Here is a 27,507-nt window from a genome sequence, read left to right on the forward strand (position 1 = left end):
CAGTTGCGAGGGCGCTTGCTTGACCAAGATCGGCAGGCACAACCCCATCAGCACTCGAAACATCGATCAAAAGCGCCCTCTATTGAAGGTCCACTTGATCTCAACTTCAGGGTTAACCTAGGGGTCTTCCAAGCGAATTACAAGTGTGTGTATGTATCTGTATAGGCTAATTCAGGTTTTGATACTTTTAAATGTAGTAGCCTACTGCAGAATGCATTAACTTGCTCCAACACAGCATATGCGAATAGTGCCATATCCAATTAATCTCAGGTTTTGTTTTGTTTGGGGAGTCAGATTCTGGACCAACTGCAGCTGAACAAGCTCACTTTATGGGGGCTTTTTGTGCACTGAAGGCATTTGTGTCTCAAATGAATGGTTGCTTTTAAATGTATTAGGCCTACAGTATGTTTCTGTGTATGTTAAATTGCAACACTTGCAAACCACCCCACCACCACCACACTTTGCACACCACCCCATTTTATTTCACACCACCCCAAATGAAGGTTTTCACAGCTAGGAGAACACAATGAAGACACCAGACTTGGCCAATCATGTTTGCAGTTTGCTTTTTACTGAACGTACTGATTAATAAACACGGCATGTGACTCCGCATGTGTACATAGAGTGCACTGTTGTCTGTGCCAACACCCTGTAACAGGAGACGGCATCCTCACTTGGATCCCTTGGACTGGGAGGAGTTCCACACCTCCTCTCCATCCCTCTCAATCACCAGGTTGCCGTCATTGCGGAGGTACATGCGGCACATCTTGAAGCCACCGGACGCCTGGGTCTTGGTCTGCCACATCATCTTGTTGTCACGCTTGTACATGGCGAAGTTGCAGTCGTCCTGCATGCAGAGGCGGTGGGCGTCCCTCTGGCCAGCCGTGTCAGACGACCACATCTGCCTCCAGCCGTAGATCACAAAGTTGCCATCGTCCTGCGAATAAAAAGTCACATGGCTTGAACACACAGTGATGTCCAATGAGACAAAAATGTAAGCTAGACTTCTTTCCTGAAAGAGGGGGGATGGGGTTTGGCCAAGGTTTTCATCCTATTGAAATTAAAGACCTTACCTGGAAAACGGCTTTCCACTCATGGTTGTTGGACCAGAGGTAGTCTCCCTTGCGGAGCTCATCAAACTTGGACATGTAGTTCCTGCTCATGATTCTGTGGGGTCAGTTCCAGAAAACATAGATTTAGGCTGATATGTCTACACATAGACAAGTCTTGTCTTTAAAAAAAAAAAAACTTTAAGAACACATGTAATGGTATTACAATGGTATAACAAGAATGGTATCAGGCTACTGTTAGAATTTAGAATGGTCTATTACGTGTGTGGAAAACATACTGTAAAAGTGATAGGCTCCTAAATTGTGGAGTTAAGCCATTAGCACATCATCACTGTCAGTGTTTTGTTTTGGTCCTAAAATAAGGCCGTATTGATGTCATGATGTCAAAAAGCATAATCCTGTCCCTTAAGAATTGAGTGAGCAAGTGGACAAGCCCCCAAAAGGTAAAGAGCCATATTCCTGCCTGTTCACAGGTTGTATCACTAATTAGCTGGGTTATTGTCCGAAGAGTTGTGCTAATTAAGATCAGATGGTTTAGTGAAAAGTTGGAGGAAATGTGGTGAGAGTTTCCACTTCTGTGGAGAAGAGGCTCCCAAATAGGCACTGATAAGTACAGTGCACTTGCGCTTTTAACCTTCTCTTAGATTCCACCACCACCATGCCCACTCAGACTCTCATTCTAATGAGAAATGGAGGTTCTGTCTACAGCAGAGCACTGAGCCCAGCTGGATTTAAAGGAAACACTGATAAGAAAGAGAGATCAGGTTTAAAAACATAAATAAAAAAAATCAGAGGGTTTTATAATGGCAAAGGTTCAAAGTTTCTTCAGGACAGAGAGATCAAAACGGAGGCACTTCTCTGGAAACTAAACATAAGACACATTGAACAGATTCTGAATGATATCCATTAAGTTAGGATTCAAACTGTGAAATGAAAAGCCCAAGGGCAGTCAAAAATACCTAAGATTTACACGCCAAGTCCGGAGAGATGAAGCTTTGCCCGGATATCTGGGCTAAAGCCACCCAATCTCTGCCAGCATAAAGCTGCCAATGAAAGGCAGAGAGACAGAGAGAGAGAAAGAGAGAGAATGAGGGAGAGCACAGTACTCACAGGCTGGATGTGCTTCAGTGGATCGTCTGCTGTGGCTGTGGCTCCAGGTGAAGTGATGTTGGGCCAGCGACATCCCCATTTATAGGCCGAGGGCAGAGGAGGAGGCTGCCGGAGGAGGAGGAGAGGGACTGAGGAGCTCTTTCACGCCTGAATAGCTTCTGTGATGTACAAGTTGATCTGCTAATTCTCTTGTGAAATTACCTTAATTTACTCTTGCAGGAATTTACCATTTAACAGGAATTTAAGAGCAACAAACTCTTTCAAGTGTTAATGAGATCGGCCCTTGGAGTTTAATTTGTACCTTAAAACATGCAATATTGAATGAACACCTATCTGACCTTGTGAGTTAAATAAGGACTACCTGGTCGAAAACTAGCAACTAACTACACAAAGCATAAAACCTCATACACATCAGTAACACTCAGTTGGTGCAGGATTTAAAACCCAGAACTAATGTACTGTAGTATGCAAAATAAGGGTGTTTTTTCTACATGAATAACACCACGAAAAATAATCAAAGTTGATTCCCTTTATGCATTCTTAAAGTCGTATCTTCACAAATGTAAAAAAAAATACAGATGACATGAGATTTTCTTTTGCTAAAGAAATTGTGTTTGTTGCCGGTAGTTCAGCATGTTTACGCCAAGTAATCATAAAATTCCCTCTTGACTGATTAGGTGAAATGAAGTACTCTACATTATTAGACTATTAGGCCTACACATTTTTCTTATTCATGATTGAGTGATTATTTGAATTCTTTAACTGGAAAAGTATAAGACTTCAGTGTGCCTTCTAGTCAGTGCAAAGAATCTTGACAAAAATCCAACTTAACTCATAATAATTCTGTGTCTTACATACAGTTTTAGGAATACACAAGGTCCACTATGTTGCCAGATGCATGCATATACAAGCTTACACTAACACCACACACAGCAATGTGATGAAAGTGAATTTCAATCATTTCACACAATTATGCATATCTAAAATTCATGTCAAGTACTGTGCCCACAGCTTCATCTACAATCCTTCCAGTGTCCATTTCAGTGCAAGACCTTATAGGCCTTAAATTAAATCAGGTAATCTTCTGAAATGTAATGTTCCAATGACATGAGGTCAGTAATATATTAGATAGACTGAAGTTTCATTTTAGTTCACATTAGAGCCATGGATATTTGACATATCCCACTTTCATACAACCTGACCTGATGTGCTCCTGTACCATAGCCAATGCCATACACCGGGCTGTAGCAAGTGCGGGGCGCGAGGGGCCCTTTGCCCCCACCAATCATTCTACTGTATATAAACCATAGTTCTCAAAGTGGGGCCCGCAACCCATGGCCAAGGGGTCCAAAACATAATTCATTACAGATGCAATACTTTTCACCAAAAAATCCCCAAGCAAATTGCTCTGGTCACAAAAAAACATTATTCTGCTTGGCTTGGCTTATTTGCCATCTAGCTCATGAAAGTGGAAACGAGGATCTTTCAGTCAGTTATTGTCAAGTGATGCAAAATCTAAAGTGGAGCTCTGGATCTTTTGACAGGGTTGTTTTATAAATAATGCTGAACACAAAATGTAAATACAACACATCAGTTTTTCATGCGTTGAAGTTGAAGACTTTTCTTATGCAAGACTTCTTAAAATGTTATCAGAAATATGGTTAAATTGACATCAGTGAGCATTTCACCTCTCAGCTCATAGGCAACAGCTCTGTTGGACTTTCCTGCAGTCATGCCAATTTCACGTTCCCCCAAACTTGTGAATTCAGTGGTACTATATGCTAAAACCACATTTAGAGTGGCCTTTTGATGTTACTGTGCAATAAATCATCATTGATTCTAATCTTATAACCTCTAACACAGATTTGAATAAAGGTGTGTACCAAATTTGAGAGATATAAGCCTTTTGGTTGTACGATCTTATATAATACTGCAGATTTAAATAAAGGTGCACATTTGAGAGAAATAAAACTTTTGCGCATCTTCTGCAATTTATGGAGAATGGGACCAAAAACAAAAGTAGGCCTATTTATATTTTTGTTCAGTGTACAATTATTCATTTTGTACTACATTTTTATTGGAACACTTTTATTTACATTTTGTGTTCATTTCCTTAAGCTAATTGTGTAGATCATGTTTCACCTGTATAAAGACAATGAGCTTTTTGTATGATGATACAACTCATTTCATGGTCGTTTTGCAGAAAAATGAACAAGAAGCAAACTGAGACTAAATGCATTTTTATATTGCTCTTTATTCAACTTCAGTTTGTCAACCAACCAACCCTTCATCATACCACCCCCATCCAGAGCCAGGGAGGCTGTGCTCCAGAGATCGAGGAATGCCCTCAGCGTCATTTCATACCCCTGGACTGGGAAGAGTTCCACATCTCTTCACCGTCCTTCTCGATCACCAGGTTGCCGTCGTCGCGCAGGTGCATGCGGCACATCTTGAAGCCGTCAGTCCTGTGGGTGCCGGTGTGCCAGATGGCTTTGTCGTCGCGCTTGTACATAACGAAGTTACAGTCGTCCTGCATGCAGAGGCGGTAGGCGTCGCGCTGTCCGGCTGTGTCCGACGACCACATTTGTTTCCAGCCGTAGATCACCCAGTTACCATCCTCCTGCATCATGATGAGAAGGAGAACACTTTTTTAAAAAAAAAAAAGAGCAATAATTTACACATACACAGAAATAAAATATGTGTTGGAGCTGGGCGAGGTACCTGAAAGACTGCCTTGTACTCCTTGTTGTTGGACCAAAGGTAGTCTCCCTTGCGGAGCTCATCATACTTGGACATGTAGTTCCTGCTCATGGTTCTGCCAAAGAAATAAAATAAGACAGTGTAAACAGAAAGCTCAGAACTGCTCTTGTATATTCAACTTGAATTACCTTAAAACACAATAAGCCCATGTCTTGAGAAAAAAAAAATCTTAACTGTTAAAGGGTGGGATGCAAGTCTGGCAAATAGTTATACATAACATGCATGCAGCTCTCCTCAACCAACTCTTTTTACAGAATTAAAAAAAGTTATCATATTTCAGCCCTAAGTGTTTATTTCATCACTCTTCCACTGCTTTGCAGAATATCTATCTCAAAGAGAAAGAGACTGACTACCATCACGCCTCGCAAAATGTTTGAAGTTGAAATAACGGCATTCTTCTCATGCATACTCACAGGCTGGGCGTGCTTCAGTGGATCAGACTGACGAGGCAGAGGCTGTGGGTGAAGTGATGCCGGTGTGGAGACCTCCCATTTTATAAAGACTGAGGCAAGGAGGAGGAGGAGGGGGTCTGGTTGTGATGGAGAGAGGTGCAGACAAGGAACAGAGGAAGCGCTGTGTGGTGTTGAGAACAGAAACTTAAAAGATAACGCTTCGTTTCATGTGCGTGCTGAGTGTTTGTGAAATAATTGGATAGAAACCCACTCATCATGTGGATCTGAAAAGATGGTTTACAGGGAAAATACCAGACATCAAGAAAATAGAGAGCCCTGTGATTGGGTAAAAGGAGTATCTAAATGTAGACAGGGCCACATGGCCTCATGACTGCAATAATCTGACAACTCAGCATCTCTCACATAAGGGCTTACACCCAGATGGAGAAGGAATTCATTCAGTATTTGAAATTGACTTACATTATCATGGAGAGCACGGACTCTAATATGGCTTTGAAACAACCATATGTTGAGCAGTCATAGTAGCTTTATTATGTTTGTCTTCAATTTTTCTGCCAGCACTGTGCCTTCAGAAGTCATTTTGGTTAATTGAATGAGCAGATGTGAGGAAAAGTTACTGTTCAATCCCCATCTGGTCAAGTATCTCCACAAGCTCAACCTGTGAACTATGTCTTTCCAATTAAAACCCTTTGCACAAAAGATCTCTTTTAGAGACAACTACTATAAACATTTTCAGGGCCAACTTTGTTCGAGATTAAATAAAGATGCTAATCAAATAAGGCTGGAATGCAGTTTAAAATAGCAATGGCTTAAACTAGACACACAAAGAATATAAAATATCAGATTATGCACATGATTTAAGGCAGATATTGACGTTGGGTCAATAAGGGTTGTAAAGAGACACAATGAACTGAATATGAATGATGAAATATCTTCCTCTCAGCTCTTACTGTGCTATTGCACAATAACATGTTTTTGTTATATTATATTGTCAATCAGGGTTTTTCTTTGTTTTAAATATTATTTGCATAGTAATTTTATAAATACAAATAATAAAATTATTATTTATGCACTGGTAATCAATGTGTAATAGTAATGACTTTCTATCTCCATTATACTGTATGGTATCAGCAGCACTGCTCACCATAATCACTTTAAATGTTCCATATAACTGGTTTGTAATATTATCTTTTTTATGCCCTGATCTTCCTGTACAACATGCAACAAAACAAATCTCATCTAAGCGGGTTAAACAGGTGCATCTCAAAATAAACAAATTAATTAAAAATCCCATAGTTTGTCTCAAAAAGTAAAAATGTCATGTAATCTAGATTCATTTCACATGAAGTGAAATAATCAGAATCAGAATCAGAAAAACTTTATTATCTGACATGTCAGAAAATATTTAAATCTTTTTTTTTGTTTGTTTGTTTTCATTTTGATGATTCTAATCTTGTCAGATACTAGACGACAACAATTCACAGCTCATATGGGTCAGTATCTCCAAAAATATCAAAGACTTTCTAATATAGAAATGTCCATCTGAGAAGAGCTCAGCTAATTAAGTCAAACACTGGCTGTTTCTTAAGGCTTTATTATCTTTGAGTCTGGACAAGACAATGGACTTTTCCCACAATATTCTAGTTTTTTTGTTTGTTTGTTCGTTTGTTTGTTTGTTTGTTTTTTTGCGATGCCCGTAGGCCTACTACAATGAATTTATGCAATAACAAACTGAATTCAAGAAAAGTTATTTCTATGTGCTTCGCTAGTCTAATAAAGCAAATCTGTCATTATTTCTGTGTTCAATTTGATAGTCTTTATCTTAATCACAATGGGTTTTTTGCTGCACAAATTTAACATGTTGATTAGATAGCGAGTTAGCTTTTCTTTTCTTTGTTAGGCTACCTTTTGAACAAGCAATGCCTGTTGTTGAATTCACATTCACTGTAGGCCTATGCCTAAGCTGCACAACCAGAGCAAATTAATCTAGGCTATGCGCACTATGAAAGTTAGTTTGTTTTGTTTCTTTCATTGACCCATAATTTCAGGTTTGGTTGGTAGATTAAGCTAGGCCTACGACTATAAAATGACAGTAGGCCTAGCCTATCATGCATTAGGCCTATTGCCAATAGGGCACTATTGCCAAGTTGTTATTGCAAGACTTGAGTGAGCCACACAAGAACACTCACAGAATATATTTGATCAAAAATGTGCTGCTGAGAAACTTGTGGGTTTTCCTACCAGGTCCTTGAAATTATTTAACTCCTGAATGGTTGGATAGTAACAATACATGACCACATTCTAGCATTCAAGTAATCCTCGAACACAAGGTAGACTAATCGTTAATCCTGACTACTTTGTTTGGTTAGTCATGTCATACAGAGAAATGGGACATAGAATGACAAGGATTAATGGATTCAACGACGATGCAGTGAACGCTAAGGTCAAATCTTTAAGTATCACTGATGAACACCTGTAGGTATACACACGTTCTTCTTGGTAAGAAATAGACAGTTAGAGAAACTGACTGCAGTAGCCTACAGAAAGTTCAGCAGCAGCCGACCACGGACTGAGAAGGAAGAGTGACTACGGAGACTCGCGAAGCCCACATTACCCTATCTTTTTGCGTTTCTATATTTCGGTCTTTCCTTTTCCTCAATGACGATGGGTGACATGACATTCGAAGAACTGGAAGATTTAGTACATTTTTCAGTCCACGATTTACCAGGTCGAGGGTATGCAGTCATGGAAGAAATCCGACGGCAAGGGAAACTCTGTGATGTGACCCTGAAGGTAAAGAAATTCCACCAATGCACACTGTGCAGCTAAATGGCAGCTGGCTAGCTGCTCTAGCTAGCTGAGCTCTTGATACCACTAGCCATGAGTGCTTGTTGCTTGGGAGAGGTTGAAAGAGGGAGTGTTGAAATGGCAAGCCAAGTTAGCTTTCCCTGTTGGATTAACGTTAAACAATGAACGTTGTATGACTTTACTCTAAAAGAGTCATTGTAATAGTATGTCTAACCAAACAATAATTCCATGAGGTTTTTAATGTTTGTTGTGGTAATGGTTTGATTTTCTGCCATGAAATGTACAGATCAGGCTAATAGGTAACTAACATTAAATTAACATGGACCTGTCCTACCATCATCTATGAACGCCCATATCCGGAAGAACTAAACCCGATGTATAAACAGGTGCCAATGTATTGATCTCTTTTAGCTAACGCAGAACACGTTCACTTCACTTTGCTAGCCAGCTAGCATGAGAGACCGACAATTTTGGCAGAAACAGAAATTACCTTGCTAGTCTGATGGCAGAATTGTAACCTCTCCTTTGCTACATTTTAACAGCTGTAGTAACTATTATTGTCGGCCATCTCCGTTTTGTCCGAATCAAGGAAGGTAGTATTGACAAGACAAATTGGATGGGAAACAATGTACCGTGGACAAAATGAGTTAGAAACAGTCTGTTTCATTTCGATATTAAACCACTGTGTGACGTCGGCGTTTGTGCCCTTGCCATGCCGGTGTAGTCACTTCTCTGTATTAAGCAGCATTATGATTATCTGCAGATTAAACACTGAGAGCTTGTCTGCTGTGGCCTGCTGTTGCTGTGTCTTTGTTGTTTCTGCGGTTGCATAATCCTCTTCCAGTCCTTCCCTCTCACATACACCCCTGTCCATTTTGCTCCACTGCCCTACATTGTCATGATATGATTTGTTGTTGTAGAATTCGTTTTCACCTTGACATTAGGCCTACACTTTCTGTGCTTGCAGTAGTGTACAGTGCTTATTTTGAAAAGAAGTGAATGGCACAGTGGTGAAAGCTGACCTATGGTCTCTCCTTTGTGTAAACAATATCATCTGTAATATTATTGACAGGTTGGTGAACACAAATTCAGCGCTCACAGGATAGTACTGGCAGCTTCCATTCCATACTTCCACGCCATGTTCACCAATGACATGGTGGAATGTAAACAGGACGAGATTGTCATGCAGGGAATGGATCCTAGGTAGGCCTCCTAATCCTCACATTCCATGCATAAGTTCATTTTGGACCTGTTTTGCTGATTCAAGTATACCACTGAATTGTATAGTGCTCTCCAAGGTTTCTCTTATCTTCTTCTGTCTCTCTTCCCAGTGCTCTTGAAGCTCTGATAAATTTCGCTTACAACGGCCATGTGGCAATAGACCAGCAGAACGTCCAGGCCCTCTTAATAGGGGCCAGTTTCCTACAGCTGCAGAATGTCAAGGATGCCTGTTGCTCTTTCCTTCAGGAGAGGTACACAGTATTCCCACAGCTCTTTTTTATTATCTGAGCACACTGAGGTTTACAAAATATGGTCTTCCTGACGTTGTGGGACTGTGATAATGAGACTGGCTTTTCTTTTCGCAGATTGCACCCAAAAAACTGTTTGGGTGTGCGTCAGTTCGCGGAGACCATGATGTGCACCACGCTTTACGATGCCGCCAACAGCTTTGTGCACCAACACTTTGTGGAGGTGTCCATGTCGGAGGAGTTCCTGGGGCTTCGGCTGGAAGAGGTGCTGGAGCTGGTGGGCTGTGACGAGCTCAATGTCAAAGCAGAGGAGCAGGTCAGTGCCACTGCCAGCCCCTCCGCTGGCGCATACTAGTACAGAGGTTCTCATACTCACTACGCAGCAATCAAGCAATCAATCAATCAATCAAGCCACTTTGTTGTTATTCAGTAGAACACCTAACAGTTGTTGTATTGTGTCAAATAAATAGCATATTTGCTATTATATTTATTGCTGCTAAATATAATAATAATAATAATAATAATTATAATGATAATAATAATAATAAAAAAAACATTTATGGCAGGCTGTCCTGAAAAAGCAAAGCTGACATTCCTGAGCACCGTGAGTGATCTAGGGCTTTGGGGAGAGTGCAAAGAGTGTTCCCCGGTCACCCCACCCCTTTGTGTTTTGAATCAGTCTGGACACAGAATGTGCATCTCGGGGTGGAGAAGGGGACTCAGTCAGGTCTTTGCTTTGCCCTAAAGCTGCGTATGAACTCTCAAAGCCCTCTCACCAGCTGCAATATTCTGCTTGAGCTTTCCCAGGCTTGCGGCCCGGCTCACAGTGAAGCCCTAGGCAGCCGGAGTAATTTCCTGGATGATGGGGCCATGTGGCTTTAAAGCCTGCAGTGCGTTTAGCAGTGGGCCTCACCCTCTCGCTGACGGCTGACGGCTGTGCCTGTGTCTGTGCCCGTCGCCTCCCCCTTGTCCTTCAGGTGTTCGAGGCAGTACTGGCGTGGGTGCGGCACGACAGGGAGGACCGGGAGGCTTATCTCCCGGAGCTGCTGGCCAGGACGCGCCTGCCCCTGTGCCGGCCCCAGTTCCTGGCCGACTGCGTGCAACAGGATGAACTGGTGCGCTGCTGTCACAAGTGCAGGTACGACTATTTGTAGAGCTGCGGTGTGTGAGTGTGTGTGTGTGTGTGTGTGTGTATGAGGTGAACATGGCCTGTGTACAGTATATGTACATTTTTTTATTTGTATATTTGAACTAATTTGAACTATTTGGTCACTGCTTTTACTGTCATCTTAAGAGGTAATCTGAGTTACAGTGGTTTGTGATGTGATGGCCTTCTAAAGCTAAAAGTGTTATGAGGTGGCCAAGCTCAACAGTTGGTCAAAGCAGTATGCTGTCTAGTAGAACCCGTCATGTATTTGCAAATTTTTTTCTGCTGCATTAACAGATGTTAAGCTATGTTGTGGTAAAATTGCTCCTTACAGCTGACTGCTTGAGTCCTGTACGTTGTTGGTGGGTTGTGTTCAATGGTTTGTCTTTCTCCTGACAGAGACCTAGTAGATGAAGCTAAAGATTATCACCTCATGCCCGAGCGTCGCCCGCACCTCTCGGCCTTTAAGACCCGACAGCGATGCTGCACGTCCATCGCCGGGCTCATATATGCAGTGGGAGGACTCAACAGTGCAGGTGCTGCGGCGGCTGTCGCTCCTCCTTCTTTCATCGCCTCCTTTCCTAACTGGCTCTCTAGACCTTTCTCTCATAGCTGTGTAAGTCCCGGCAGCTGAAGCTGTTTGACTCACACGTTGCCTTTTCCACGTTTAGGAGACTCGTTAAACGTGGTCGAGATGTTTGACCCAATCGGAAACTGCTGGGGCCGCTGCCAGCCAATGGCCACGGCCCGAAGTCGAGTCGGCGTGGCCGTTGTCAATGGGTTGCTTTATGCCATTGGTGGATATGATGGCCAGTCACGGCTCAGCACAGTAGAAGTCTACAACCCAGAGACCGACACGTGGAGCAGAGTGTCTAGTATGAATAGTCAACGCAGGTGAGGATTGTAGGCAAATTCATATTTGCAACTATGGGCTATTTTTCCATTTGTTTGCAACCAAACAAAGCAGTTCAACAACATTTAGAACATAGAAACATTTCCACAAAGCATGAGTTTCTACATTCGCACACTTAAAAAGCATACAAGTGACGATGATCTGGGTATATGGGTATTTTATACATTTATACAAATAAATGTATAAAATGTACATCATTTTATACAAATTTAGAAGTAGATAATACGTTTATTACAAGGGTTTTGTAGAGGGGATATTCTCATTAATACTGTTACAATTATGTGCTACTTTGCTCACAAATCATCTGTCTGTCTCTTGTCTGTCTGCAGTGCAATGGGAACAGTAGTGGTCGATGGACACATATATGTTTGTGGAGGGTATGATGGCAAATCCTCGTTAAATTCTGTAGAATGCTATGCACCAGAGAGTGACCGGTGAGTACTGCTACCGCTATTTATATTCCACTTCCTCAAACCCATCATGTTTTAACCTACGGAGAATGAAATGGCTATTGCGTGCATGCATGATCTTTCCCCCAGGTGGACGGTGGTGACTGAGATGAGTGCGAGTCGCAGTGCTGCTGGAGTGACCGTTTTTGATGGGAGGATATTTGTGTCTGGCGGCCATGATGGTCTACAGATCTTCAACACGGTCAGTGTCGATGCCACCTCACAGGTTTAGCAGGAGAATTTTTAGAATTCTTGACATTTTCAGATCTACCAGGGGGTTCAGGCAGAATCAACAAAAGTGCTATTGTCTCTGTGTCAGATCTGTGTTGAAAGCGCTGACGGTGTACATGCACCTCTCCTCCACCAGGTGGAGTACTACAACCAGCACACAGCCCTGTGGCACCCTGTGGCGGCCATGATGAACAAGCGCTGTCGGCACGGCGCGGCGGCCCTGGGCAGCCAGCTCTACGTGGTGGGCGGCTACGACGGCTCGGGCTTCCTGATGGGCGCGGAGGTGTACAGCTCGGTGGCGGACCAGTGGAGCCACTTGGTGCCCATGAACACGCGCCGCAGCCGCGTCTCGCTGGTGGCCAACTGCGGCCGGCTCTACGCCGTGGGCGGCTACGACGGCCAGTCCAACCTGAACTCCGTGGAGATGTACGACCCCGAGACCAACCGCTGGACGTTCATGGCGCCGATGGTGTGCCACGAGGGCGGGGTGGGGGTCGGCTGTATACCTCTCAAGCCCGCTTAGCCCCGTCAAGTCCCGACCCTCACCTCCAATTCGTATCGTTTTTGTTTTGTTACCATTATTTTTCTTTTTTTTTCCTAATGGGTGATAGGACTTCCAAAAATGCATTCATGATTCATGTTTTGCATCTTAGGTACTACACTCTTGAGGCTTTACAACTGACTGTGTAAGCCTGGCAAACTCACTGAGCCTCAGCCAGCAGAGCCCAGTGGCCCGATGGGAGCTTCCACAGAACATACACAAGTACATGTTTTTCACCAGGACGCGGTACGCTTTCAGCGGGAAAGCATTTCATTATTTGTGTCCCTCCCGACGGGTCTCTTTGAAGAGAGAACAGAAGACAAGACGCGAAGGGAGAAGAGGAAAAAAGGGCCTATATTTGACTAGACTAAACTAGTGCAAGAGAGAGAGAGAGGTTTTGGGAGAGACAGGAGTCTGAGAATGTATTTGGTCTAGTGGCTTGACAGTTGTCCACAATATCATGGGCACGTGAATTTGGCACCCGACATTCAGAAGACGTGTAGGTGAGAGATCCCGGGCATTTCATAATGATTATCTACAGTGAACATTCAAAGCTGCTTAGCGTAGTCCAACCTGTCCACTGTGCTCTTAGCCAGAAATGGATCCCCACGTACTCTGTTTCAGTGAACACACTGCGTGTGTGTGTGTGTGTGTGTGTGTGTTGTGTGTGTGTTGTGTTGTGTGTGTGTGTTGTGTGTGTGTGTTGTGTGTGTGTGTTGTGTGTGTGTGTGTGTGTGTTGTGTGTGTGTTGTGTGTGTGTGTTGTGTGTGTGTGTGTTGTGTGTGTGTGTGTGTGTGTGTGTGTGTGTGTGTGTGTGTGTGTGTCAGTCAGAGAGCGTGAGCATGAGTGAATGTGTTTGTTTGTTTGTGTCTACGTATCCTGTATTTGTGTGACTGGGAGAATGGGTGCTTAACTGGAAGCTTAATTGTGTTTTTAATAGGGAAGAGTAAAACCACTGAGGGTTGCTTTCATGCAAATCTATTATTTATTGTTGGGAGATCTGGATCATGTTTCAACGGTGTACAATCACCACAGACATGGAAGTGTAACTTACGTTCTTGATACATCATTGGTGGTATCATATCAGTTCTACAGGACTATCCGCAGAAATCAACCAGAAAATGAGTAACAGTTGTGACGTCCACTTTATGTGCCATGTTGAAACTGTTTAACCATTTTTGGGGAAATGATGAGTCCACCACTATGACATAAAATATTAATGATGAGTCATTTGCCCTGTTCATTGGTCGTGAAAAAAATCTATGACGGACTTTCCACATCTCCTCTTCCATAGCAAGGGTCAGTCCTTAAATCCTTGCGACCTGAAAGAAAGGTTTGCATGTCTCACATGATTTACCTCACGGGGGTCTGTCTCTTGGTATGAGGACTTAACTGCTTCACTTGATACCAAAAAGAAGAGGAGTGTGCAACTAGCCCAATGAGCTATTCTTGAAGACTTATTGAACAGGCTGGGAGTGTTTCATATAACTTGTTCTTATAATTGTGGCCCAAAGCTTCCATGTCATTTTAGTAGGAGAGTTTTGAGAGTAATTGAATGAATGAAAACTGCTCTGCTTCCTGGATTCATTCCCATACATTTACTTTCTATACATTTTGTTGAGAGGAACAGCAACATGAAATCGTGGGATAATGTACTGTGAATTTTGAATATAGATACTTTTTTGCCATCTGTGTTTTTTCTGCTGATATTATTGTAAGATGATGTTTTTTGTATTAACTTCCAGTCCTGGTGCAGTATTTTTACTACCCTAGGTTTTTGGTACTGGACCATAGATTTTATTTATTATTTGTTGTACTTTGCTTTATATGGTTTTGCACATAATGGTTTGAAAAAAGTAACTCTTTTTTAATATGGCTTCTAAGTATTGCTTTTTCTAATCTTGAGGACTGTCTTCTGATCAGTGGAGTGGTGATTTCTCACCTTTCTTTCTTTCTTTCTTACATCTGTCATGTTGTCTTAAGCTACTACCTCTGTTCTGAGATGGGAGGTCATGTTCGGGGAAATTTGCCTGCTAAAATCAAAACCGAAATCCTCAGCCAGGTTTTACTGACACAATTAAGGCATCTTTCCTTGACGTCTGTTCTTAAATCATGGTGTGTTGAAGGAAAATTAAATTGTCATATTTTGTTCTCAGTTCCTCTACACTCATAGATGGACTGTGCGTCATGTACAAAAAAAAGAAAATGCCTTGTCAAAAATAATAAACTAAATAAATAATGTTGTTGCCTATATCTTTCTCTGAAGTTGATAGTTTAGGAGATTCACACCTACTTCTAAAGTGCTGCATCAGAGAATTTGGATAATTTGGGATCGTTTGGATCCCGCCCTTCAACATAATTATGGCCCTGGTGGCCCACTGTGGGCTTATGCAGGTATTTCAAGAGCCACTTCAGGGCAAATGCTCACATTCACATCACTGAGGCTACACTGAAACCATGAGAGGAGCCCTGCCACTGCCTTTGATGATCGCCGTGGTCTTTATACTTACACAGTGTGCTCAAGTGCACAGGACTGCAAATGGTCAACCCATCATGTCTGAGGTACGTTTTGAGTGAATTTTTCTGCATTGACATGATCGTGCTGAAAACAAAGCTATCGTTGCAGAGTATGATTTGAGGAACTTTACCTAGACTTTTTTTGGATATGATTCTGTTGCAATATTGTCTGATGTTAAAAAAAAAAAGCTATGTGAAACTGCCATAGACTTGTAGCATGATGCAAGGCTGTGTGGTCACAAATGCAGTATTTGATGCACTCAAGCTCTTCTATTTCATCTTATTCATATCCAGATGGCTCCTTCAGGGATTGTATCAAAGCTTGAGGAGAGAAGTATTGTCCTGGGTGCAACAGCAAAGGTCAATATTGCCTTATAGTTTTTTTTAATGAAAAGTCACTGCTTCACATAAACCTGTTGGGCCTGAACAGTCTACCTTGACCTTGGTGTGGAGTGGTATAGTGATGTTCTAGAACTGGTCCAGTCAAAGTTGACCTCACTCTTGTCTTCTTTTGTTCCACAGGACTGGAAAACTCCCTTCATGAGCTTTGTGTTTCGTAGGAGAAGATCTTCCATCTCCAGAAAGCCATTTTGTGCAGGTTGCTTCTCGGTCATCGGAGATCCAACAACAACGCGTCAGTAATCAAGGACCCTCATTAGTGTTTTGTGGTGATTTCAGCTGAGGGAAGTGTTCAAACTTAACATGCGCCCTCATATGGTTAATGTCTGTTGTTTTTTATGATTTCTCCCTAATTCACCTAAAGACCAACCCTGACCATTTTGAAACACATTCCCCGTTCTCCCACTCCTACAGTGAAACCAGTGCTGGGGCTGTGCTGTTATTAAATTTCACCACAGTTACCTCACCTGGCAGCCTTGATTCCGCTAGGCCATGTTTTAAGTGATGAGTATAGGCGTGAGGGGTGATTTTACAGCCAGGTGATTACAGCCCCAGCATGTCATTAGCTTCTACTATAGAATTATCCTATTACCGAGCCAACCGCCCTCACGTCACAGCCCTCCTACTGCGTCATGATGACTCTGAGACACAGCTGGGCCGGTGGGTTGCTCCGTCAAGAAGAAATGGAGATCCTTTTGGAAATGGACCCTTCAGCTCCTTCCATCATTATGAAGTTGCAGCATAAATATGAACATCTTCTTCACAGATTTCACAGAAGTCCGGGTCTGTCTAAGTAAAAGACATTACAGATCACCCCCAGTTGGGCGCTGAAAGGTTTTTTTTTGTAATGAGCATCTGTGTGTGATGTAAAAATGTCACATCAATTAAAAAATGGATTTTCAGAATTTTATTTGGAATTTTCATTCACCCTCAAATGCTTCAATGAAATCGGTGGCTTGAAGAGTAGAACCCTTGCTGGTCGGTGGAGATCGGGTTTGTACTCCTTGCACAGATGTAGATAAGTGGAGAAAGCCACACAACGGGAACTCAATCTCAGTTCTTTGGGTCTTTGGCTGGGGTGCAGCTAGAAACATCTCTCCCTGAAGAGAAAATCATGTCTTCAGTCAGACATCAAGACAGTGATTCAGAAAAGGGCTAAAATATTCAGACTTTTAACAATTAGCACTAAAAGTGATGATCTAGTAGAATCTATATTCTAGGCTTTACAAGTACTATAACAAACAAATATATTGTTGTATTTGATCATCTAACAAACAAATATATAAACATGGGTTTGAAATAGGCCAAATGTGGAACATCACATAGAATGGTTACAGGTACAGTGGGAATTTACCATCAGAGCGGGGTTTGCTGGGGGGGTCTGATGAGGAAGCTTGGGGAGGGGACACACCCTCAGGATCAGCATAACCTCCAAAACACCTTTTGGGTACAGGGACAGAGACATTTATTTGACTGGTATGAAAACCTGTTATTTCCACTGTTGAGAAATCCTGATGTCGAAATTCCAAGATGGTCTACTCTGTACATCAGGTCATCAGATTGTTGAGTGGAATTGAAATATTGGATATTGAATATAGTTGGAGGTATGGAGAGTATAAACTACTCACATTCCTGGATGGAATCGACTCTCCTCCCCATCAAGAATTCCATGATAGGTCCCGATCTCCTTCTCGAGTTTCATCTTGTTGCTAAGCAGCGTGTCGTAGTCACGGCGCTGCTGCTCAATGTCGGCCCTCACGTCGGCGAGCTCGGACTCCAGCTTCCCGATGACCGAGCCCAGGTTCTGCAGCTCGATGTCATGCCAGTGCTTGGCATCATTCAGGGAGTTCTCCAGGCCACGTTTCTGAGGGAGCACACAGCAATCCCCAAGACTTTCAGTCTATGATCTCTCTGTTTACAGATATTACTTTTGCTGCATAGTCGCTCAGCATCTGGCCGACATCCAGATGTCCTTGCCCTGCAATTACTCCTCAGAGAGCAGGTTGGGAATGTAATCATAACCAGATGAGGGTCATATTGCAGGCCCACACTAGGCTTCTCTGAGATAGGAGCAGATAGAGAAGAGTTCATACCAGTGCTCTCATGGACTCGGTCTCGGCCTGCAGGCTCTGGATCTTACAACCGGCGTCGTTGCACTCTGACTTCAGACCCTCCATCTCTTCCTCCTCCCTGCTCAGCTTGCTGTTTAAGCTGTCAGCCTGCTGCTTGTGATTACATTACATGTGTGCAATGACACACACACACACACACACATGATTAAATACAAAGCATGACCATATGCAGACATACACAAGGGAAATAGAATAGACAACAAGAAAGCGTGAGTGAATAGAAATTGTCCATATATTGCCACAATGGGTTAGAAGTGTAGAAGTGTGAACCTTGCATTCCAGGTAAGCATCGGTCTCGGCCCGGTTTTTCTCGATAACCTTCTCCCAGTGGGTGCGGATGTAGCTGAGGATTTGGTCCAGATTAGTTTCGATGGGAGCATCGGGCTCATCCACCTCCCGGCCAGCCATCTGATTGTACAACACCCTCACATCCTGCCCAGAGCAGATGGTCAATACAAGAGAGTAATCAACACATTTAAGATCCAGTCACATCACCAAAATATGACATAGTATGCATCATTTTATGATTAAAAAGGCAGATTGATAATACAGGATACAGGATAGCTGCTGTTGACGTGTCTTGCCTTATCAGATCTAAAAAAAAAAAGTCCAAATATACAAACTGAAACATTAAGTGTGAAAACAGGCTTTGGCCCAACACCGAGTGAGAATTTCAACCCACCTCCTCATGGTTCCTGGCTATATCTCTCAACTCAATCTTCATGCAGTCAATCTGGTTTTCCAGGTCCATCCTTGTCAGATTAGCATCGTCGATCACTTTATACAGAGAGTTAATCTCCTCTTCCACTGCTTTACGGAAGGGCTGCTCATTTTCATATCTGCCAGGACACAAGCAAAGCAAAACAAAATGTGGAGAGCCTTCCTCTAACATGCCAAGAGGAAGGAAAGAGGAACATAGCTCAGGAGCAATAGAGCACCAAGTTAGTGGATTAGACTCCCAAGAAAACACATAAAGTGTACATTCTTCAATTCAAAACAAAACAAACATTCCCTCCTGTGCAGCATACTTGTGACCAGCATCAACTAAATGGATACATGTCATTGTATCCAAATGTGGATATGCTGCAAAGGCTGGCGCCACTCAACCACCCCGAGACACACCTGTCTTTGAAGTCTTCACCATTGGCCTGCACATTCTCGGTCTGGAGCATGAGCCGGGCGTTGTCCAGGATGGCCTCGCTGACCTGAGGAGCACCTTTGGAGCGTTAGTGTGGCCATATAAAAACAAGGCTCGGTTTGAAGGTAAACAACACTACCACTTTGTGAAATGACATTCCATCTGAAGCACCTAGACCCACTATATTATGGGTGTTTGATTTAAATGCTTCAACATATAAGATTATCAACAGTGTCACTGTATCATTATGGAGTTACAAAACACATTTGGTGCATGAAGTATCAAACATTGATTCTCTCTGTAGCACATGATGTACTCTGCTTTATCTTTCATTTCTATGCTTTGTATCTTAGAAACTGACCATTTCACTGCATTCTTTACATTAGTAATCATATGCATATGACAAATAAACCTCCTTGTATCCTTGTATCCACTCCCACACTGAACCAGCTGATCCTCTTAGACCCCCCACCTGTGTAGAGACATCCTCCCAGTCCTCCCGCAGGGTCGCCCAAGCCCCCGCGCTGGACGCCTTGCGGTCCAGGCAGTTCCTGATCTGCTCCTCCAGCTGCTGGTTGAGCTGCTCCAGCGCGCGGACCTTGTCGCGGTACTCCAGCAGGCACCCGTTGAGGCTGTCGAAGCTGGGCTGGTGGCCTCGCTCGCCAGGCTGGGGCACCACGGGCGCGCTGGTACTCCTCAGGCCCTGCAGGAAGACGCTGCTGATGCCCAGAGCCCGGCGGGAGACGCGCGCGCCCAGGCAGCCGCCGGTGCCGCCGGTGGGGGCCGTGCCCACGAACACACCCCGTGGTGCGCTGGTGCTCCCCACAGTCACTCGGCCTAAGCCACCCGGCCGCTCGGTGGCTGACTGGCCCAGGAAGGAGGATCGGCGTCTCGGAAGAGGCATTGCTCTTGTGTGGCGGTGGCAGCAACGATGGAGATGGTGGTAGTGGTGGTGATGGCGGCAAGCTACTCACCCATGGACATTGCTTCAACAAAAACCTCTCTGCCCAGCACTCAGCGAAACGGCCTCGCCTCCCAGCACATGCCTCTTTATGGTGCGCTGGGCTTCTGGAAAGCAGAGCTCTTTGTTCGCACCCTGTTGTTTGCGGTGGCATTGTGACAGAGACCCTGTGGCCCTGGCCTTTGTGCATTGAGGCTGCGCTGTTTTCGGCTGCCTCAGCACTGTGTGGCCTTCTCAGGAAAGCTCCATGAAGCCAGATGGAAACCCAGAACCTGGTGGTGTGTCCACCCACCCCAGGTATGCACAGCACACACATGGCAGCCAAATGACAGGGCACAATAAGTGTGTGTGTGTGTGTGTGTGTGTGTGTGTGTGTGTGTGTGTGTGTGTGTGTGTGTGTGTGTGAAAAGTGTCATATCATCATGTCAAAGCAAGAACCTCTATAGGCCTATGGGTGTAAATGCTAGAATGAGAAAGATAGAAGTGTTTGTGAGGTTGTTCCCACCACACAGGGGGTAGTGACACGTTTAGGTGACACGCTGCATTTCCAAACATGTACTCGCCATGATCTGGGACATACAGTTCCTGACCCGTACATTAGCTTACAGCCAATTATGATATCCATAAACCGAGTTGTATTGAGTTTCTCACGACTAAAGCTGTGATGTCAACAACCAGTCCTTCAATGGCCATCATAGATACATGCAATGGTGATTGGTGATAAAATTGTTGTAGGCTATATGTAGCCTACAGTAGGCCTATACACACCATTTTGACATATTCAATAGTAGGCCTAGGCCTAATTGAATTCTGAGTGTTGACAGCTCCATCTGTGTCAGACAGTGTATGAGACAGGTGTGGGACTGTATCCATGAGACATCAGGAGAGGACTATTTGAACACGCCTAACAATAGACATAGTGAAGTGATGACATGAAAAGCTTGAAAGGCTATGCACAATACCCTTGATCAGAGGATCATTCCAGAACTTCTCCCTGGAATAAGGTTGCTGCTGAATTTCAACAATCAATTTAAAGACTGACCCAGAAGTTTACTATTGAAAGAAGTTAGTGAGCATTTAAAGCAAGACTTATCAATATTTAATCATTGTTCATGAATCATGACTGCAAAACCATGGTGTATGAATACAGTGATGTAGCCTCGGGCCGAGGCTCCATGTGGTGTATCCAACAGGGGGAGATATCCGACAAGGGAGGTTTCGCCTACGTTATGGCTACGTCAGGATCAGTTGCATAGCAACTGGTGTTTGCAGGTGGCTTCCCTCTGCTGTTAGCTTAGCTTGCCGCTAATAGTTCTACGTGTTTGGTGGCTAATGGAGCAAGTCAGTTGGCTTACGAATGCTTCAAAGTGTATTGTTCATCAATCTTCAGAGCATTTTGTACATTCGTGACTAAGATATCCCAACTGTCTATGTTTGTATGAATAACAACGTTACCTTGCATTTTCCCTCTGGTTGTTTGCTTCTGAGCAGCCCCTTCTGTGATTGCATTCGTTCCCTCTGGCATTAATCTGACATGGTAAGTCATCTTAGCTGGCTAACATGTTTGCCGCTAGCATAGCTTGCACAATTTAGCACAAGTTTGGTCTCAGAGAAGGAGCTAATGGCTAAATGGCCAAACAATGTTGTTCATAACTTGTCGTTGCTAGTTTCATGCTAGCATTACATACTTTACTGTATCAGTCCAATGGATGCCTGCCCTGTTGATGTTCTAGTGTGGTTTGCATGTGTCAACCTTGGTAGGAGATAAGATCATTTTCAGTTTAATTAATATATCATTACGTAATCATAGTTAGCCTAAATTAACTAACCTTAGTTAGATCTAGTTAGGTAGTATGTAGGTGTAAATGTAACGTTGGGCCTGATTCGTTTGTTGTGTTGTTCATGCACAGGCGGAGCTTGGTTTCAATGAGCATCATCAGAATGAAGTTATCAATTACATGCGTTTCGCAAGGTCCAAGAGGGTCCAGAGATTGAAAACTATTGATTCCTGCTTCGAGGACCTCAAAGAAAGCAGGTGACAACAGTAAGCCTTCATAATAACCAAACACCTCATATAGATCATGGGCCCTTCCATCTCACTCTGCCCACCTGTGCTTGTCTTTGTGTTTGTTTCTCTATTCTCCAGGCTGGTGGAGGAGACCTTCACAGCAGATGAGGTGTCAGACATGCTGGAGGGCCTGCAGGCAGTTGTGCGTGGGGAGGTGGAGATGGAGCTCATCAACACCACACACACCAATGTTCTCCTCCTCAGGCAGCTCTTCTCACAGGCCGAGAAGTACTACCTGAAGCTGCAGACCGACGTGTCAGAACTGGAGAACAGGTGAGACTGGGACGGATATGCTTGGAGTTCATCCAGGACTTGGCAACATTTTGTAGCCTATCAGACCATCTTAGAATTTATAACTGGGAAAAGGTATATAATAGGAATAGGAATGAAAGTCATAGGCATATGTCTTGAAAGTTTGAAAAACTTGGAGCAGTTTGAAAAGTTTAGCCTACAGTATATCATGTGAACTGAGAACAGTTGCTGTATGTTTTGTTTCCACAGCAGATGAAAGTTCTGCCCACAGCTGCCACTCTTGTGCTGGTTGTTGACTCGGAGTAAAGTGGCTTTGAATACCACATCCTCCAATATCCGTTTCAGGGCTGTATGTGAACTTTTTTGTTTTCATGGCGCTACATGGTGCTACAGAGTTTGATAGTCTTGTAGTACAATTCACAAAACCCTAGCATTGGCATGTAGTTACAAACACCTCATCTGCAGACTGCACTCCGTGCAAGACACAACAAGGTGTCACTGGTGCTAAGCTGGTGAATCATTCGTAGCATACACTCATACTAATCGTTTTGGTTGTTTACATTACATTTGGGAACCTCTCAGAGGGAAGTTTGTCCAGACAGTTGATTCATTGTGCTTATCTGTTGTTTATCACATTTCAACAGTCCTGTGCAGTGTTGCTCTAAAAGTTACTTTTTGTCTTGTGTAACTCTCCTGGTTAGCCCAGGGAAAAAAAGTGTCAAGACAGTGAACACACAATTCTTATCTGTGGTTTACTGCATTTCCAACAGACCTGTGTTTTTCCTGCTAAAAGTACCGTTTGTCTGGTTTAGCTCTCCTAAATAGGCCTATGCATAACAAAACCGGCAGGCGCATCAGATTGACAGATATGGATCCCACAGTTCTGTATCTAGTGTTTGCATTCTGCCTTAAATTGTGTTATTAAGCTTCTGCCCTTATTTGAATAATGTTCATAAGTATTCGTGTCTTCAATTTTTTTTTTCTCTCAGTGGATTTTTTCCCCTTTTAGAATGTTTTGTGGACCAGTTGATTATGACAATGTGAAACGTTGAACCTGTGACAGTGTGGCAGGCCTCACTTTGTACCCACACTGCAATCAACTATATACTAGTTATATCACAGTTTAAAGAAATGCCGTGTTTGACAAGAGACGTGATTGATTAAAGTGCCTGGGAGGATGGTGCAGGTTGGGACGCTGTTGCTAGCCTGTGGGTTCTTCTTTTTTTTCGGTAGCCATAAACTTGTCCTAGACAACAGTGGTTCATTGCGATTGCGATTTGCGATATGATTTTTGAATGTCAGTTCATTGACTCCGTTCAGTATTCAAAATGTCTTTTTAATTTGTGCACCCCTGATTGGTGAGCATGCCCAATGCACAAGAAGCACAGCACCCCCCGAACAACTGTGAAGTTCACCAATCAGAATTTCTGTGCCCTTCACGCACTACCCACACCCACTAATCAGACATGGCATAGTCAAGGAGGATGACATGTAAAAGTCAGAAATGTGACTTAAGTTAACTGTGGATGATTATCTGCATCTTTTGCGATTAGGTAACTGTGTTGCTTCATAGTGTGATGGTTGGCGATAATTGTGCAGCCTTTGAGTGTTCTGTGTATGATTTCTGTGTGTGATTGCACATTTGCTTAATAGAGGGTGAAATAACTGATGACTGATTGTATTCATCTGGTAACTGGCTGTAACTTCCGTTTCCTCAGAGAGCTCTTGGAACAAGTAGCCGAGTTTGAGAAGACAGACTTTAAAACAACTAATAAGGTGAAAATCAGCTTGCAAGACTTTCCATGTGAAAATACATATGACACATGTAATGCATTACAATCTAAGACAAAGCAAGAAATGAAATTACAATAGGTGCATGATATCTAAAACATTTCAGTAGTCTTTACATGTATAGGTGAAACTTTAATGTTAACTTTTAATGAAGTCATGAAGTATGATCATTAAAACAATTGAGTCATTGACCCATTAATGAAATTTTGCATGCCTGATACAGACAAGCCAAGATGTCAGCAAACCCAAGTTGGCCCCATTGAATGAGGGGGGTGTATCTGAACTCCTTAACAAGGTGGGGAGATATCTTCCTTAGACAACTAAGCAAAGACAAGTAGATTTCTGGTAAACTGATGACTGTATTATACAGAATTCCTAGTGGTTTGTTTCATAGCCTTTACAATCATTCACCTCTCACATGAGTCAGTTGGCTTTATACATAGTTTTGAGCATACATTGCACCATATGTTAATGTGTGTGTGTGTGTGTGTGTGTGTTTTCATAGGAGATTGCCAGACTACAGGAGGAGAATGACAAATTGAAGGCAAGGCTCAAAACCCTGGAATCTCAGGTACCCTAGAAATATTTGAAGTTAGACTCAGTGGTGTGCCCTCTGTCCTGTCTGTTTATGTGTTCAATTTTCTGTCCTGTTAATGAAAGCTTATGGTTGAGCTTAATTATCAGTCCCAGTGGGTATGATGACGCAGGACTTGGGCTTATTTTAGTCAACTTCTTCCATGTGGTGACTTGTGAGTGGTGTTTTTCCAGGCCACCAGTGCTCTCGATGAGAAATCCAAGGTGGAGCAGGCTCTGAAGGACCTCCAGAGGGTCCAGACTGATCAGCAGGTAGGAAGTGACCTCACACACATGGACATAAACTTGGAAGAGATCAGGAGATGTAGTAGAGGCCTCCTCTTTCCCACATCCTCCTCACTCAGTTTCTCATGATAGTACTTCTGCTTTTTTGACTGCATGGATTACTCATGGTGAGTATGTCAAAATCAAAATACCACTATATGCTTTTTGCTTGTTAGGCATAGCTTAGTCTGATATAGTATAGTATAGTATCATAGTACACTAAAAGTGTAAGAAATTAGACTGAAGTGTGAGGTTTTTTTTTATTCACGTTGTGGTGTTAATTGTCTAAGTGTAATTAATGTCCTCTGCCCTCACAGTTCACACGGCGATCTCAGGAGATCACAGACCTGGAGGGCACCGTGGAAACGCTGAGGGAGGACTTCCAGAAGAGCCTGAGCGCCACCACTGCATCTCAGAAGGATCTGCAGGACAACCTGGTAGCCGCCAAACATGACCTGCTGCGCGTGCAGGAACAGCTGGCCTTAGCCGAGAAGGTGAAGACACACATGTCCTTGGCATGCCCTGTGATGCCACGTACCAATATGATCCAAAGATCAGCTCTTGCATTCATCTGACTGGGAAATTTCTCCAAATGAATGGCCTGATTGGATTTCATTTTAATAGTCAGCACTTTGTTTGTTTGACGATGTTCCACTATATGTTCATACTTAGCATCTACTTTGTATGTCATACAATGCATATCTCATGTGACAACGGCCCATGTGTTTTTGTGTATTCATCTTTGTTCACATTTTTAATACAGGAACTAGAGAAGAAGTTTCAGCAGACTGCTGCATATCGCAACATGAAGGAGATCCTGGCCAAAAAGAATGAGCAGATGAAAGAGATAAGGAAAAAGTTACAGAAGTAAGCGCTAGAATACACTCAATGCTCTGCTAAAATTGGGCCAAAATAACATTGGAGCTTTGTTCAGCCTTAGATGCGTTTTCTATGTAAGGTCAATAGCTGAGCCAGTTTCCTTGACAGACTTCCTGTCATCTTTTGATTTCCTTGACAGATATGAATCTGAGTGAAGACGGCCAGTGGAGGCGGTGAAAGACGACCAAACGGGCCAAAAGACGAGAGGGCACTGTAGGAACACTGGCACGGACGTTTAACCTCATGACCCAATAACAGAGAAATTGGCATTCTGTGTTCAGGGAAGTTGTTTTTCAACAATCATGTGATATCACCACTGGTTATGTATCATCATGAAAATGAGCCGAAAAACCTTATCTTCCCCAGACCACCTTACAGACTGGAATTTTCTGTCTGTATGGGCGTAGGTTATTGTGGTTGGAATGTTCTTTTATCTGGAATAGTGGAAAAGTGTGCCCTTTTGAACGTTAGTTTAGATGTGTGGGTGAGTATATGTATGTGTTTGTGGCTATCTCCAACCCTGTCATATGAGATATGAGTGTGGAGGAGGTGAAGTCAAGTCTGCCTGAATTGTCCACCACGGCCTAAATTATTTTATATACTAATGTTTTTGACAATAGAATATACTCTAGTTGCTATAATGTATTTTATTACTATTTTCCCAGTCTGCACAGTGGCTTTCACCATACTGGCCAGCTGCCATACATTTCTGTACTGCACTGTCTTCAGCTGTGTGTGTTACATATGTTGCCAGTGTTACATAAAAGCTAACTTGCACATACACTTAAATGTGTTGAGAGGTTCACAGCAAAATATGATCAGTGTCGTGCTGCATCTACGTAATGAAAAGTTCCCGTCAATAAATTGTGTAGAATTATGGATAAACAGTGTTTGTAGTGATCTTTTTTCAGTGCCTAGCGTTAGATTTGCCCACTCCTGACCTAAGGACACCATGGAAAACATCTAATATCAGAGAGGAATTACAGGAGATGCACATACATACGTTGTTCACTCAGCTTGGTTGGCCAACCCTCAGAATCAAATGTTTCAGTGAACAGGAATGTCAGTGTGGAGGCTTAAGTCCAACAACTGAAAGCAACAGCTGTGTTTGTACTCATCTAATGTATGATATGTTTGAGTGATCAGGTCTTGAGGGGGAGTCTGTGGGCAGGCCTCCACAGGGTAGGCGTTGGCAGGTATGCTTCACCTGCCAGGGAGGTGTAGTACGCACCCAGCACCCCACCTCACCTCACCCCACCCCAAGATCAGCTGCTTGTCTCCCCAAGGCTTTCAAGACCAGGCAGTGCCTCCTCACTTTATGAACACTGCGACCTGAGTCTCTGCTGCATTTCTCAATGCTATTTCAGCTTTTTATTCATTTGTTGTCACTGTGGCTTTATCTCAATCTGAGGTCAACTATCATCTAACACTTTTATTAGGTTGATAAATTATCTTTGCATGCATGTTTTTATATTTTCACACTAATAGAATGGTGGTGCTGCATTGATTGTTATCTAATGCTGATGTAGCTTTGGTAAAGTACAAGAATGTAGGGGCAGAAATGCCCATAAGGGGTGCTTTTTAGCGTGGGTACTGCATAC

At 43.1% G+C, this 27,507-nt stretch overlaps 5 protein-coding genes across 8 annotated transcripts; 2 read left to right on the plus strand and 3 right to left on the minus strand.

Annotated features, from left to right (window-relative positions):
* Nucleotides 1–549: 549 nt before the first annotated feature.
* LOC134074373 (B-type lectin plumieribetin-like) lies at nucleotides 550–8,721 on the minus strand. The gene is made up of 4 exons (XM_062530437.1): nucleotides 8,652–8,721; nucleotides 2,181–2,285; nucleotides 1,074–1,167; nucleotides 550–937 (listed from the first exon to the last, which is right to left on the minus strand). Exons 3-4 carry the CDS (start codon nucleotides 1,161–1,163, stop codon nucleotides 671–673), a joined length of 357 nt encoding a protein of 118 aa, XP_062386421.1. The 5' UTR covers nucleotides 1,164–1,167; nucleotides 2,181–2,285; nucleotides 8,652–8,721; the 3' UTR covers nucleotides 550–670.
* On the minus strand, nucleotides 4,415–5,513 carry LOC134074389 (B-type lectin plumieribetin-like). Its single transcript, XM_062530438.1, has 3 exons — nucleotides 5,354–5,513; nucleotides 4,902–4,995; nucleotides 4,415–4,800 (listed from the first exon to the last, which is right to left on the minus strand). Exons 2-3 carry the CDS (start codon nucleotides 4,989–4,991, stop codon nucleotides 4,534–4,536), a joined length of 357 nt encoding a protein of 118 aa, XP_062386422.1. The 5' UTR covers nucleotides 4,992–4,995; nucleotides 5,354–5,513; the 3' UTR covers nucleotides 4,415–4,533.
* Nucleotides 7,981–16,670, plus strand: klhl18 (kelch-like family member 18). Its single transcript, XM_062530433.1, has 12 exons — nucleotides 7,981–8,146; nucleotides 9,234–9,364; nucleotides 9,493–9,633; nucleotides 9,748–9,946; nucleotides 10,608–10,768; nucleotides 11,177–11,313; nucleotides 11,449–11,671; nucleotides 12,020–12,124; nucleotides 12,230–12,341; nucleotides 12,507–15,473; nucleotides 15,723–15,788; nucleotides 15,951–16,670. Exons 1-10 carry the CDS (start codon nucleotides 8,012–8,014, stop codon nucleotides 12,891–12,893), a joined length of 1,731 nt encoding a protein of 576 aa, XP_062386417.1. The 5' UTR covers nucleotides 7,981–8,011; the 3' UTR covers nucleotides 12,894–15,473; nucleotides 15,723–15,788; nucleotides 15,951–16,670.
* A 49-nt stretch (nucleotides 16,671–16,719) lies between these two features.
* On the minus strand, nucleotides 16,720–20,128 carry bfsp2 (beaded filament structural protein 2, phakinin). Of its 2 annotated transcripts, none has more exons than XM_062530435.1 (8): nucleotides 19,570–20,128; nucleotides 19,082–19,164; nucleotides 18,642–18,798; nucleotides 18,230–18,391; nucleotides 17,921–18,049; nucleotides 17,456–17,691; nucleotides 17,182–17,267; nucleotides 16,720–16,927 (listed from the first exon to the last, which is right to left on the minus strand). In XM_062530435.1, exons 1-8 carry the CDS (start codon nucleotides 19,999–20,001, stop codon nucleotides 16,881–16,883), a joined length of 1,332 nt encoding a protein of 443 aa, XP_062386419.1. In that variant the 5' UTR covers nucleotides 20,002–20,128; the 3' UTR covers nucleotides 16,720–16,880. The 2 variants fall into 2 exon arrangements, with proteins under 2 accessions (XP_062386419.1, XP_062386418.1); XM_062530434.1 differs by having other exon boundaries at nucleotides 16,720–16,945.
* A 1,165-nt stretch (nucleotides 20,129–21,293) lies between these two features.
* On the plus strand, nucleotides 21,294–26,791 carry LOC134102790 (leucine zipper transcription factor-like protein 1). Of its 3 annotated transcripts, none has more exons than XM_062557046.1 (11): nucleotides 21,294–21,330; nucleotides 21,550–21,595; nucleotides 21,969–22,093; nucleotides 22,205–22,399; nucleotides 24,097–24,154; nucleotides 24,393–24,464; nucleotides 24,675–24,740; nucleotides 24,938–25,015; nucleotides 25,345–25,521; nucleotides 25,791–25,894; nucleotides 26,046–26,791. In XM_062557046.1, the coding sequence occupies exons 2-11, from the start codon at nucleotides 21,593–21,595 to the stop codon at nucleotides 26,059–26,061; spliced, it is 894 nt and encodes a 297-aa protein (XP_062413030.1). In that variant the 5' UTR covers nucleotides 21,294–21,330; nucleotides 21,550–21,592; the 3' UTR covers nucleotides 26,062–26,791. The 3 variants fall into 3 exon arrangements, with proteins under 3 accessions (XP_062413030.1, XP_062413014.1, XP_062413022.1); XM_062557038.1 differs by lacking the exon at nucleotides 21,294–21,330 and adding an exon at nucleotides 21,369–21,399; XM_062557030.1 differs by lacking the exon at nucleotides 21,294–21,330 and having other exon boundaries at nucleotides 21,346–21,595.
* Nucleotides 26,792–27,507: the final 716 nt, after the last annotated feature.

This window comes from Sardina pilchardus, chromosome 2 (assembly GCF_963854185.1).
Source record: "Sardina pilchardus chromosome 2, fSarPil1.1, whole genome shotgun sequence".
Lineage (NCBI taxonomy): Eukaryota > Metazoa > Chordata > Actinopteri > Clupeiformes > Clupeidae > Sardina > Sardina pilchardus.